The sequence below is a fragment of the Populus nigra genome, chromosome 7 (genome assembly GCF_951802175.1).
Source record: "Populus nigra chromosome 7, ddPopNigr1.1, whole genome shotgun sequence".
NCBI lineage: Eukaryota > Viridiplantae > Streptophyta > Magnoliopsida > Malpighiales > Salicaceae > Populus > Populus nigra.
In genome coordinates this window covers 20,036,442-20,050,537 of record NC_084858.1, presented here as the reverse complement: position 1 = coordinate 20,050,537, position 14,096 = coordinate 20,036,442, and the positions used below count along the sequence as shown (strand labels likewise).

At 33.0% G+C, this 14,096-nt stretch overlaps 1 protein-coding gene and 2 non-coding genes across 4 annotated transcripts; all 3 read left to right on the top strand.

Annotated features, from left to right (window-relative positions):
* Window positions 1–2,519: 2,519 nt before the first annotated feature.
* Window positions 2,520–2,591, top strand: TRNAD-GUC (transfer RNA aspartic acid (anticodon GUC)). The gene has a single exon. It is a non-coding gene; the product is annotated as a tRNA-Asp (tRNA).
* Window positions 2,592–4,659: 2,068 nt separating this feature from the next.
* TRNAD-GUC (transfer RNA aspartic acid (anticodon GUC)) lies at window positions 4,660–4,731 on the top strand. Its single transcript has one exon. It is a non-coding gene; the product is annotated as a tRNA-Asp (tRNA).
* A 64-nt stretch (window positions 4,732–4,795) lies between these two features.
* On the top strand, window positions 4,796–14,076 carry LOC133698235 (anaphase-promoting complex subunit 4). 2 transcript variants are annotated; one of them, XM_062121097.1, is made up of 18 exons: window positions 4,796–5,099; window positions 5,222–5,313; window positions 5,557–5,640; window positions 5,807–6,046; window positions 6,622–6,702; window positions 6,825–6,964; window positions 7,386–7,546; window positions 7,638–7,738; window positions 7,846–7,920; window positions 8,657–8,836; window positions 9,069–9,151; window positions 9,231–9,320; window positions 10,064–10,168; window positions 10,521–10,665; window positions 10,885–11,112; window positions 11,196–11,348; window positions 11,874–11,955; window positions 13,719–14,076. In XM_062121097.1, the coding sequence occupies exons 1-18, from the start codon at window positions 4,919–4,921 to the stop codon at window positions 13,811–13,813; spliced, it is 2,316 nt and encodes a 771-aa protein (XP_061977081.1). In that variant the 5' UTR covers window positions 4,796–4,918; the 3' UTR covers window positions 13,814–14,076. The 2 variants fall into 2 exon arrangements, 1 of the variants encoding a protein (XP_061977081.1); XR_009843040.1 differs by lacking the exon at window positions 13,719–14,076 and having other exon boundaries at window positions 11,201–11,348.
* The last annotated feature ends 20 nt before the right edge of the window (window positions 14,077–14,096 follow it).

The following is a 14,096-nucleotide window of genomic DNA, read 5'->3' as shown; positions in this document are numbered from 1 at the left end:
CTAAATAATTTAACTATTTTTTGAATATATTTGGGAACGTGGTACAAACTGTATTTTTAAAAAGTTTAATTTTTTTTGACTAAAATTTAATATAATTTATATATTTTAGATCGTTTTGATATGTTGGTGTCAAAAATAATTTTTAAAAATTTAAAAAAATTATTAACATATATTTCAGTACAAAAATACAAAAAATTATTTAAAAAACAACCACCGCTGTAACTAAATCACCCTCTTCATCTTCATGTTCAAAACAGTTCATTCTTGCAAACAGTTATAATGACGTATCCCTTTAAGAAATGTCTGTTTTCTGAAGAGAATAACATCCCCATTTTTCACCGTCTTGACCATTCTTATCATCCCACGCATCATCTAAGACAAGCAGAAACATTCTCCTTATAGTTGGAATTCAACAAAAAAAAACAAATTCTCCATTGAAAACATTTTGACTCAATGTGGTCTTCCTTAACACTTCTATCCCAACTGTTGAGATGACAGAAACATTCTCTTTGTAGTTGGAATTCAACAAAAAACTTCTAACTGCCTTTTGGTCACCTTCTCTCTCAACCACAAATCCAGGTTCAGAAGAGATTTGCTCCCTGGCCATATTCAAAGAAACTTTTTCCTCATCACGAACCTCCAAGTGAAACTGTTCACTATCAGCATTAATATCATCCAATCTCTCCCTAAGTGCTTTCACTTTATGAGTTAAGACCCATCCGCCAACAATGCACAAACTGGTTCGATCCTGAGGAAAAAATACGCAGTTCCCTAGATATTTATTTATTCCCTGTCATTGGTTGTTTTCACAGAACTTCAGTTGAAAAATCATCCAGCAAATCTTATGCATGATCATATGTTGCTTCTTGCAGCTTCCTGAGCCAGTCTTTGACTTGATTGCTTTGTTGTGCCTGCTCATCAGCAGCATGGAGCACAGCCTTACTTCTAGATCTTAACTATGCCACTGAGCTTGTCTAGCTGACCTCTGACACCCCACCATAGAGCAAGCTCCTGGGCAACTAGGGAACCTAGCTAGTTTAATCTTGGTGGGTTTAGGGATCAAGGGAAACAAAAAAAAAAAGAAGAAGGTGTGAGTAGGTGTTTCAGGTGTTAGTGTCAAATGTGATAAATGGTTTGGATGCTCAAGTTGCTGTGAAGAGCAGGAAACCATGGACTTTATACAAATCACATAATCTCCCCAACACTCGGGCCATAAAAGGACCTGCATGTACCCTTTTGAGCTCCAAATCCCTCAACTAGTCTGCACTCAATTAATGCTCCATTCCTTACTTTACTTTAACAACTAATCAGCAGACCAGCTATAAACTTTGTTCCTTATAGCTTTATTCCCAATCTCATAGCTATTTACACCTGCATGCATGCACAAAATACTCATACAAACTTGACTATAACTAAGGTGCTTATAGCCATATGAAGGGAACTTCCAAAAACGTCCGCACTGCTACAATACGAAGATAAAAAAAATATCCAGCCAAACTTGTTAACATGAAGCAAAGATGCTCTCTGTGTTTGGCAAACAGTACTAGTCTGAGCAAATAGCCAACGAATTCAAGATTCATATGAATTATTTCACAATTCTGCATCCGTCAAACATTTAAATCACAAACAATTACTGGATGTTAACTTGTGTATATTAAGTTGTTTGTGACTTTTGCAGTCTCCAACGTACGTATATATATTCTTGTGTTTGTTGTTAAGTAAAAATAAAATAATGATAGTGATAAAATTAAGCCAAGGAGTACTATTTTTCATGAAAATAGGAAGGATGAAACCATCCATTCAAAATTTACTTAGAATTGATCCATGCATGATTCAATAATTAAAGAACTCAAGGTTATTGTTTCAAAAGTAAAATTCACAAAGGAAACTTATCAAAGAACATAATATAACCTGAGAGGTAGAACTTAACTGGTTAGATTTTGGGTCTACTCTCTAAAAATCATTGGTTCGAGTCTCACAAATTAAATCTCATGATCACTGGAGGTTTATATGATCATTAACTTTAAAACCTGTAAAATTAGTCGAGACACGCATAAACTGACCCAAACACCCATATTAATCTTAAAAAAAAAACATATGTATTATGCATTTCGTTTGACATCATCCAATGTTTAGGTTACACTTGCTTTACTTTTGCAAATTAAATTTTGTATTTTAACTTTTGAATAAAAACATATTCGTGAATATATATGATTATAAATATATAACTTTTTACTTAAACCAAAATTCATTTCAAAATTAAGTTAAATTTTCTTTCATTTCATTTTAAAAAAACTCACCTTTTTTTATCATCATCAACTACAATAACAACAATATTACCCTTAAAAAAATACTTAGAATAAATTCTAATTTCTTCAAAAGAAAAACCTCCTTTCAATATGTAGTTATGGATACAGTCAGTACAAAACTGTTAGTGACATCTGGTCCTTCTAAATAAGATGAGCATATGCTTACAAAAACTTTTAATTATTTTACTTTCTGACCGCTACTCCAACAAAGTCGTTGTAGTATAGTGGTGAGTATTCCCGCCTGTCACGCGGGTGACCCGGGTTCGATCCCCGGCAACGGCGTTTTTCTTTTTAATCTTAAATGCCTCTTCTTGATTACTTCTATTGAAGCCTAACGAAGTGATAAACCTTCATTATTAACAATCATCATACTGCTTTTTTATTTATTGAAGAATTTATTTTTTTGCTAATTCATTAACATAGTCTTCTTTTTTTTATTCAAGGGATCTCTCTTATCTATTTTTTTCCCTTAAATTTCTTGAAATAATAAATACTTGATAATTATTTTTTTTCATCTTAACACGTAATTCCACCCACCCCCCCCCCTCCCCGTCTGCGGTAAAGTTTTAAATAGGTTTCAAGTGGAAAAAATATTTGAGTTTAAGATAATAACTTGAAAATCCACCTGCCAATCAAAGTTAAATCTTAAAAAAATAATTGACTAACAACCGTTGTTAAAATCGCGAGTTAACTTTTAAAATCTTACGATTTTATAAATCAACATTTATATAACGTGTCAAATCAGGTTAAAACTTGAAATCGCTCAAACTCGGTTAAAATCGGACCGATTTTACGAGTTTGACTGATTTCGAGTTTTAACCCGGAAACGCTAAAAAATTTACTGTCTCCTTATCCGAGTCCCTTGACACTCCACTACATAGTCCCCCCTCCCTAGTCTCCCCCTTTCCTGTTACCTAAATCTCAAATTTTTAATTTTAGTAGACTAACATCAGCATTAGAGGATCGAAATCATGGAAAGACAGAGATAGATGGTGAGGAATCAAATGAGTAAAATAAGAGATAGGAATATTTATATAGAGAGAAATATTGTGTTTTAGACTAATAATTTGTTAACTACAAAGAGAGATAACAAAGACTCAGAGAGAACTTGAAATACATGTCTTGCTTGGTGGGATATTTGGACATTGTTTCTAGAACTTGTTATTAATATAAAAAAGGTGATAGGTGAGGTGGCATGAGATTAAATTGATGTCATTTTATACGTTTTTGTTCTCATTGTCGCAGGTTCACTGTATTGGTCTCTGTTAATTTTTTTTTAAGTTGGTGATATACCTTAGAATGTTGTATCATCTCACTGGTTGTCTGCAGTATGTTTCAAGACCTGTCTTCTAGAAAATGTTCTGAAACTCTATTAATAAAATATAGTTATTCAATCTTTTTTTTTCTTTTCATGTTTTTAAGTTATTTAAATCATGTATGAATTTTTATTTGAATTATGTATTTTAAGATGTTTGGATATTTATATTGTTTATTTTACTTTTATTTTAATTGTGTTATATTATTATTTACTACTTGACTGAAATTGTCAGTATAAAATTAGTTAAAATATTTTTCTTATAATTTTATAATTTTACAATTTAAATTTATAATTTATATTTATATTATATATTTTATATTATATTAAAAAAACATTTTTTGATAACCTTGCTACCAACCATACGTATGATTGTGTGCCCAGGATGAAGAGCACAATTTACATCTTTGAAAGTCGGAATCCTCAATCCTTGTGCAAGTCAATTGATTAGGCCCATTAGGGTAGGTAGTTAAAAATAAATCTAAATATTTATTAGTAGAAATCTATGATCTTGGTTTCAGTATTTTTATTTGATGAAAATCTCAGGATGTAAAAAAAATTGAATTTATTAACAACTTAGTTATAAAATTTGGTTTGATTTAAAATTTCAATTCAATAGACTCGCAACTCAAAATTTAATTCCATCTATGAAAATAAAATAAAAATATAATAATTTTTAATAAAATTATATTGTTTTTTATTTTTAACAAATCAAAATTTAAATGAATTTACTGATTTTACAAGTTAATTTATTTGCCCCATAATTCTATAACTATGAACAAGAATTAAAAATTTATTTGAATTATATAATTAATTCAAGCACTTTATGGCATCTCTCTCAAAACAGGAAACACATTTTCTGTAATTAGTTAAATTCAATAACAAACTTTAAAATTTAGACACTCATGTCATGATGATCATAAGCTTGTAGCCTTGCTGCAATTAGCCGTGAAATTGTTGAATGGTCTTGAGAAACAGAAAAGGTAATTGATATATAATTATAATAATGGTTATTCTGAAACGAGAATCAACAAAGTCGTTGTAGTATAGTGGTGAGTATTCCCGCCTGTCACGCGGGTGACCCGGGTTCGATCCCCGGCAACGGCGTTTTCTATTTCTATTTTTGAAATTTTAACTTATCCAATTGAATTAAATGTTAAAACCCCAAAAAAGCCCGCCCACCTCTGTCTCTCTCATTTTCCACTTCACTTCCGCCATTCCACTACCTCGCAAACCTCTCCAAAAACGACACCATCTTAATCACGAGCACACCGTCAACCGCTTACGTTTCTCCATGGAAACCGACGAGACCGATCGCGTGCTTCCTTTCCAACTTCAATTCGATAAACCGGTCGCTTCTCAGGTTAAAATCGCAGAGTGGAATCCTGAAAAGGATTTACTCGCAATGGTAACTGAAGACTCCAAGATTTTACTCCATCGATTCAATTGGCAGAGGTTATGGACTATCTCCCCTGGTAAATACTTTTATTTACCCTCCAATTACTTTAATTGTAATTTTTAGGGTTTTGTTTTGTTAATCTTGTGTAATAGTTCTTCTGCAAGTGTTTTGAAGTTGAATGTTTGTGAATTTTTTTAGGAAGGAACATTACATCATTGTGTTGGCGACCGGATGGTAAAGCGATTGCTGTTGGTCTTGAAGATGGAACCATTTCTTTACATGATGTTGAGGTCAGTTTCATTGTTTACAATATTTGTTGTTATTTTTGGCAAACCTTTTTAAACTTGAATGAGGAGATTGGTTTTTTTTTCCTTCATGATTTTAGCATGCGTTGTTTGAATGCGAGAATGTATTCTGATTGTTGTGCTGATTAAATAACACTTACGTATGAGTTATGGCATTTAACTTTCTGGCTGGTATTTTACTAGTGTTTTTATCATGGTTTCTAATGCTTGGCAATGCATATCGACCAGAATGGCAAATTGTTGAGAAGCTTGAAGTCTCATACCGTTGCCGTTGTGTGTCTTAATTGGGAGGAGGAAGGACAACTTATTAGAGTATGCCGTTTTCTTTCATCTCTCATGAGTTCCACAAGATCGCTCAACAAATTTTTCTCTAGTTTACCATTAAACTTGCTATTTTTCATCTGGCTTAAGCTTATGATTTCTTCCCCAGGAGCATTTTTTTTCTCATTTCCATTGCTTATTTAAATTTGGTTTTCAGGATGACTCTAAAAACTCCTCATCGTATGAAGACCGCACTTCCCGTTTCTTTCCTCCTGCTCCTAGGGTCCCCCGGATGCCTGGAGTAGTGTCTGGAGATACTGGCTTCATGGATGACAGTGAAGATTCATATAGAGAGCTGTCAAACTCTTCGTACCAACGCTTTAATATTCTGTGTAGTGGAGATAAAGATGGAAGTATATACTTTAGCATATTTGGTATATTTCCAATCGGAAAAATTGTGAGTTATGCTCATCTGTTCTTTAAATAAACATTTGAACTTTGTTGATCATTCATTCTCCTGTTAACCAAGAACCTTTTCAATTGTTTTGGAATTGATCGAGGGCTTATGGAACTGTGGCAAACTTATCTCAAGTATGCTTAATATTTTATATAATGGCTCATGATTTGTCATTTGTGGTAATGAGTAATTGGATGTAGGATCTTGTGAAAGCTTGGGCCATTCGATAAGCCTGATTTGATACAAATCAGTTGTCATGATTAAGACTGTTTGCCCATTTCCCTCTTTACATTTCCCCCCCTTTTCTTCTATATCCTTGTTATTACCCTGACTTTAGCTGTTAAAGATTTGGTCAGATGAAAATTCACAGTTGAGTAACTATCATACTAATTTTTGTGCTTCATCTGCTGGTCCAGTATCTGGTTAATATTCTTGTTGGTTAAGCCAGTGAATTACTTTATCACTTATTAAACTGTTTTTTTTTCAGTATGATGTCCATTGTCTCAATTTCATCATTTTTATTCTTTTTTTTTTCATGCTGGTAATTTCTGATATATGTGCAAAATTACATGCAGAATATACACAAGTTTTCAGTTCCAACCCCCTTTATTGATAAGCAGACCCCTCGTCAAATTTTGAATTCTTCCATTTACAAGGTATGCCCATCTTCCATTTTGGACACCCTTTAAGAGTTCAGAATTTTTAGGACTATAATATACATGTTGAGAATTTTCTGTACAAAAGCAAGATGATTTTTCTACATGTTCATTGTCATTAGGTTTCTCTGTCGAAAGACCTCTGTCGTTTGATTGTCATGTGCTCAGGAGAACTTAATGAAAACACAGAATCAAGAGAAAGCCAAATGGTCAGGCAGGGTTTGCATAGCTTAGTGCTCGACACTTCTATATTTTGGAAGAGGTAATTTCATCATAGAACTGGGATTAGTTGTAGGTATAGTTATAAGACTAGCCTGGGGTTCAACACAGCCCAAGGCTCGAGTCGTAGATTGGGGGGTTGTCCTGTGTCAACCCAACCTTTGACCTTTTTTTTCTTAAAAAAATCCCAAAATGACATCATTTTGGTAAAAAAAAGGGGGGTTTCCAATGACCCAAACCAGGCCCTAGGTTAGTGGCTCGCCGGGTTGACTCGTTGGGCTAGGATAATGATGGTTACAAGTTGCCTACAAAACTTTGCACCTGGGATTTATCTCCTTTATTCTTGCCCACAATTTCAATCCACTCTCTGGATGCTCATGATTTGGTTTTTGGCCTGTAATGTTACTTGAAGTTGACAAAAATGTGCTTTGTAGTTAAGTTTCTCACTTTCCTTGTCATTGCAGGAAAAGTGAGCTCCATCAGTTGGCTCAACAAGCTTCCAATATTGAGGACTTAACTGAAGTTATCAGGGCGTCTTTATCAGTTATGTGCAAGCAGTGGTCAGATGCCATGCACACATTTCATGAGAAATTTGATTCTCTGTCTACCCTGATTATTGACCATGGTAACTGTGTTCGACAACACAAGATTTCACTCTATTGGTTATAACTCCTGTATTATTATCCCATTCATTGACTTCTAGTTCTTGTATACAGCACTGGACTCTACTCCACAAGAGGAATTTCTCAGCCTTTTAGGGGGTGCTCGGACCAGTTCAGCAGTACATCAATTTCTAGTTAACTCCCTTGGTGAAGTGGTATGGCCTTGACTAGATTTGTTTATAATTTTTGTTGCCAACAGAGGAGATTGTAATTGTGCTTTTGGCTAATGGTTTTTTATATTTAATTTCTTCTTCATTGACAGGGTGTGAAGCGTGTGTTAAAGGTCATTTGTGGGACAGCAAAAGAACTTCAGCGCATTGTCCTTGATCATTTACAGGTCAGGTGCTGTATTTTATCTTTCTTTAAGTGGTTGATCAGGTTCGAGTTTGCTAAAACTTGATTTACTGAGTACCTAAGGTTGGAATATCATATATTTGGGTTCATAAGCCCCGGAATCATTCACTGGCCTGAGCATGCAATCTGATTTGCTGAATACATACATGTCAGTGTTCACAGGCAAAAAAAAAAAAAAAAGGGCAGTACCATGCTTGCAAAAAGCCATACACGTCAAAGAAGACTTGTATACTCACGAAAGGCTATAATTGTGCTCTGCTTTGAAGTCTCCTCAATCAAGTGGATTGAGGATAAGTAGTTTGTGTTTTTCATGGGCCATTTCATATTGGGCAACCTATCAGCAAGGAAGAAAAATAACTTTGTTGGTTTTATCTTGGATTTTGACTTTCAATATCTTCAAATGCCTTCATCAAAGATGATGACCTGAGCAATTTGGCCATTTTTCAATGAATTTCATCATCTCTGGATTTATGTCTTTTTTGCTGAGGTTATCATTTAACTGTGTTTATTACAAAACTAAAAAAAGTTATGCTTTTTAGTTGCCCAGTTTACATGGGGTGACGTGTTTTTTTTTATCATCAAATTCCCTGTGCTCTCTCTTTTCCTTTCACAAGTTCTGTGATTAGATTTCCATCTGCCTGATAGTTTTTTCTTTTTGTTGTATTCTTTTATATTAAGGGGCTTGAGTGGAAACTAAAAGATACATATTCATTTCCCAGCCTGCTGCAGAAATTATTGGATTTAGAATGGGAGAGCTAAGAGGCCTTTCCAGATGGCGTGCACGTTACCATGGTATTGGTTTGGATGAGATGCTTATTAACAATGCAACAGAAAAATCTGGTATGATACTAGTGCAGATTGAAAGGTTTATGAGGGTCCTTTCATCTGTGGAGCAGCAGGTACTGTAATTGAGGAACTGAAATTACTTGTGAATTTTTTGGTGCTGTTGCTAAATAAGGCAAATTATTGCTCTTCAACTTGGAGAAATAAGGGGTGGCTGTGTCATGAACAGAAGTACTTTTTTGTGAAAACAACTGATAGTGTACTGGGAGGAGAGAGAAAATTTCTCTTTTCATGAATTGTGATATCTTTTTGTTGAAAACTCTAATGGTACACCTTTCCTTTTTTCAGTTTTCAAATTTCTTCAATTGGCTTCTTAAATGTATAAAGCTGCTTATGCAAGAACCCAGTGACCAGCTTCTTCCATACAATAGGTTTGTGTTTGAGGCATTTTCATATTCCAACTGGTAGCTTACATAAATTTTGTACTTAAAATTTCTTTCTGTATGGCAGTGAACTTGTTGTCATATTCTTGAAGTTCTTATACGATCAGGATCCAGTTAAGCAGTTGCTGGAAGTTGATCATGATATTGAAGTTGACTTGTAAGTTATATATTCAACCATAGTTATTATTCTACTATTTGTTGTCACTGGAAATCTTGCCCTTTTTTTTTCCTTTGAGATTCATTTAGGCTAAATGGGTTTACCCACCTTGAACTTTTACTCATTTGAGAAATAGTCCATCAACTTCCAATTTCGGATTTGAACTCCCTGGACTATGTTTTTGTAATTGAATCCTTCTTTAGTTTTTGTAGGATTCCATCCATGAGATAATGGATTTTGCTCATAAAACAACATGTGTCTGATATAAAAAAAATGATATTTTATTCAATAAAAATAGTAAAGTTGCAAAAATACATACGATAAAAGAAAACAAATATAATTAGGTCAAAAAACAGTTTTTTTTTCCAGTGGTAATTAAACTTTCACATGCAACAATCCATTATCTCATGTATGGAATCCTACAAAAATTAACAAAAAGGATTTGATTTCAATTGGAAGTTGAGGGACTAATTCTCAAATGAGTTAATGTTTAGGGGAGGTGACATCCATTTAGCCATATACATATGAGGTTATGAACAATCATTTCCAATGTTTCTTAAAGACATCAATATAATAACTATGAGCTACATATTTGGTACTCTCTCAATTGGAACCAGCTTAGATCACAGTTATGCATGCTCCACTTCAATTATGCATGTCTGCATATTTGGTTTTATGCATGAATGCAAATGTTGGTGTACTTCTGAGGTCACTTTTTTTAATGTTTGCAAATTTTATTTCAGAGAAACAATGCAGAGAGTTAAGGAATTAGTTCAGTTTGGGGGATTTTCAGATTGTGAATATCTGCAAAGAACATTGGCTAAAGAATTCCAGCAAATGGAGGACAGGTATATGTTTATTTATCCTTTTGCTGTCTAGTAGTATATTAAATAGTAAATTATGTTGATGGAGATGTTAACATGGCTCAGCAATACATGGCTCATTGAACTTTAAAGTTTTCTATAAGGAAAGAAAATTCTAGAATATGATGTACTGTCAATGACTGTTGAGGAACATGTCAATGTATTATCAGTTCTCAGACTAATAGAATTGCTATTAGCAGGCTCTAGAATGCATGCACACATTATCTTGAAATTTCTCTATTTTATTAGGTGATTAGCTTATATATGTCTTTGCGGAGTATCATGCTTTACCATTTTTCATGTTATAAATGCCTTATTCATGGCTTCTAAATATTAGCTTCAAGGAAGCTTTCCTGATGCCCTTTACTACCATATCAAGAAAGATGCTATGTGAGGATTTGCTGCCACTGTTTCCTCTTCCATCTTCATCTTCATCAGCATCTGTATCTATGGCAATTCCCATGTCAATATCATACTATGAGGTACATTTTCATCAATGCATGGGGAATTTTCTTCTCTTGTTTTCCATTGAACTTTCTAATCAGACACGCGATAAAATGCATCATTTTCATCAATGCATGACGCATGAGGGATTTTTCCATTCTGAGCAGTCCCAATTTGTTAAAAGAAATTGAAGTCACATCTTTTCTGCTATATATTTGATTGGCTGCCTTGATTTTAACTTTTTCTTCCCTCTTTAGGATGCTTCTCAAGCTGTTTCATCTCATCAGACATGTCAACACAGTTTTGTTGACTATGTATGCTTCCAAGTACCTGATGAGCCATTTTCAGATATTGCAAACTGTATAGGCGTAATAAGAGGATTTACGCATGACTTGAGCAGTTCAAAGAATGGTTATACTTTATTGGAAGCTGTACTGTTGTATGTTCCTGCTGGTTACGAGTGTGTGGATCTCTCATTATATAAGGTGAGACCTTAAGACTCCTTGGCGTGCAGTCTTCTTCTTTTCATTGCTGTGGGATATTGTGTAACTTTTTTGGTCTCAACCAGGATAGTCAAATTGTCTTGTTGTTAAATGGGGCATCTGCGTCATCTGAAAGTTCTGGAGATGCTTGTATGATGATTGTGCAAGCTAGCGAGCTTCCATTTATATCTATTTCAAGATTCACCGACTTAAACTTATGGAACTTGTATCAACTGAAGGTACCTTATGCAATTTATTTTAGTCTGCATCTGCTGGATTGAGTACAGACATGGAGACAGATTTTTGTACTGTTGCATCTCTTCTGAATTTTGTAGTTGACATGCATTTAGAATTTTCTATTTGTTCAACTTACACTTAAGTTACTTCGAAATCCCAAAGTAACTAAACTTTGTGGTTTTGACTTGTCTCTGAAATCTGTCTCCTGTTTTGTCTTGTGCTTAAGCTTCTTAGTTCTTAGTGCCCACTTCTTTTAAGATCGTAGTTGCTTCTTCTCATACATTGAATTGAGTCAAGCCTAAATGTTTTTGGCATTGCTTTTGTAGTCTTAAATCACATCGTATTTATTGTCTCTAAATTTATGCTTTCTTTGGTTAATTTTCATCTTGATTAGCTTAACAGTATTAATTATTTGTAGGAATTTAATTCCATTCCATAAAGGAATTCTGTCACTGCTGCACATTTCTTGTCTATGTATTTCCAAATTTCTTTTTTATTGACTTCTCACCTAGAAATGATACAATTAGGATTCTACTGTGCAACTGCAAATGGAGAACGAAAAGGTTCGCAATATTCCTCACTCTGTAATTGCTCCCTTGGCAGTTAGTGGTAAGTGTCCCTCCTCTCAGCTCCATTCCATTGGTTTTTAAAGTACATTAATAGCTGGTAACTTGTTAAGGGTAACAGCAGGTGAATTCATCACAGCACTGATAATCTCAATAAAAGACACTTTTGATATATCAAAATATTTAACAATATCGAATAATAATAAATAATGTTATAATTATAAAGTAATAATCATTTAAGCATTTGTATATCACAAGGTCATTAAACATTATTGATTTCTCTATCATTTACTTTTCATCTTTTTAACTTCTACAATCATTTTAATCGTTATTTTTAACATTTTAGTTTTTTCTTATTTTCTCAACAACATTACATGATAAATTGACAAGGATAATGATGTTAAATATATTCTTAAAAATAATTACAGTTTTTTATATATATAATATCCTTATCACTGTATTATACACATGCCAATCAATTTATTCATATCAAACCAAATATCCATGAACAAAATATATGTATAATACTTTGCTTTCCTTTTTTGAAATTTATGTCAGCTAGAAATCATATTAAGTTAGGATTATAAATATATACATCAATAACTTGGAGGGATTCTAATTGAAAGGTAGGCATGGATACATAATTATTAACTTATTTTGGAAAAGAAACTCGGTCTAATTTATTTAGAAAAAGAAAAGGAATATTTGGCAAACAATTAAATATAGAATGATCAGAAGATATTTAATATGAGCATAATTTGTTTTACATGTGGACAATTAAAAAAATAAATATTAATTTTTCAAATAAATATTATGGCTTATTAGCATTATGAATTAAATGGATGCAGTCTTATACATGTATGTATGTTAGAAAATAATATAAATTATATTTTAAGACCTCACCTAAATAATAGTAGGTTTCTAAAATAGAAATCTCTATGGTTGAAAATGTCATTATTTGGAATAAGTACCTCAAGTATGTGTGTGCACAGAAAAAGAATGATATTCTAATTTATTCACATTATATATTTCAGATAATTTTTTGAGAGAGATTTGTTTTATAAATGTAGTGGCAACTAATAATTTGTCTTGACACGTTAGATCATAATAGAATGAAGTGATAAATTTATTCACAATCTTAACTGCTATTATATATTGTTAATTTGTGTTTCTTTTAATACTGTTGATTTGTTTGTAACAATGTTGTATAAAATTCTGATAAAAAACAATGCTGTATTACATAGCTATGTGAATGCCACATTTTTTCTATTATAAAACAATGTCTTTTATTAGAGATTTGTTGATCACGGCAAATGGTTTATCAGGAAAAAAAAAATTATGGCAAAACAGAACAAATCCTTTCATTAAAAGAATTGGCACTTTTCCTATTATAAATCAGTCACAATATCTCAAATTTTCTACTTTTTGTATCATAGAATAAATGTCTTATTAAATACATGAACCAATCAAAACAAGAAATTAAAGAGGAAATAATTTTATATTTTCAACGGCCAATCAAAACATATTTGAATGGTGAGTACAATGGGAATACAATTGTATTCAAGTCTTTTTGCCTATTTTTATATGATATGTGATATTTGTGCGTTAACATATGCATTCCTGCTATGTTTGCAGCGGTAAGAAAAAAAATTCAATTATGAACATATTTAACTCCTTCTGTCATCTGAATGCTTTCTTTCAGAACCTCTTTTTTGTTTTGGTTGCATTTTTCATGGATAAATGTAAATCAAGTATAATGTTATCAATGTCTTGAAACTTTTTTTTTTTCAAAATTTACCGTGACAGCATCCAGAGGTGTTGCATGTGTTTATGCTGCAAGAAAGCGTGCCTTGGTCTACATCCTAGAGGAAGATGAAGAAGAAGTTCCAGACACAGAATGATTGCCTCTCTCCCCAGTCGCTACCCCTTTCGGTGAATTTATCAAACCTTGTTGCTAAGAACAAATCTGCTGCTCTATGAGTTTGATTTTATTTCATAATTATTTCTGTGCATCACTATTCCGCTAATTCCCAATCAACTACAAGGTGATCAATTCTAATATCCGTGTAATAGAGAAAATCTGCTGTTCGAATTGTTGTTCCTTTGAATAGGCCAACTCTTCCTCTGCAAATGGCAAAGAACAAAAAAACCATATGATTTCTTACATTGTAGACTTGCTTCTTC

What these genes read in the sequence shown, in the direction of transcription:
- LOC133698235 (XM_062121097.1), top strand. Translation starts at nt 4,919, where the DNA reads ATGGAAACCGACGAGACCGATCGCGTGCTTCCTTTCCAACTTCAATTC. An exon ending in TGAATTCTTCCATTTACAAG is followed by an intron (nt 6,703 to 6,824) that starts GTATGCCCATCT and finishes CATTGTCATTAG; the next exon opens with GTTTCTCTGTCGAAAGACCT. An exon ending in CATGATATTGAAGTTGACTT is followed by an intron (nt 9,321 to 10,063) that starts GTAAGTTATATA and finishes ATTTTATTTCAG; the next exon opens with AGAAACAATGCAGAGAGTTA.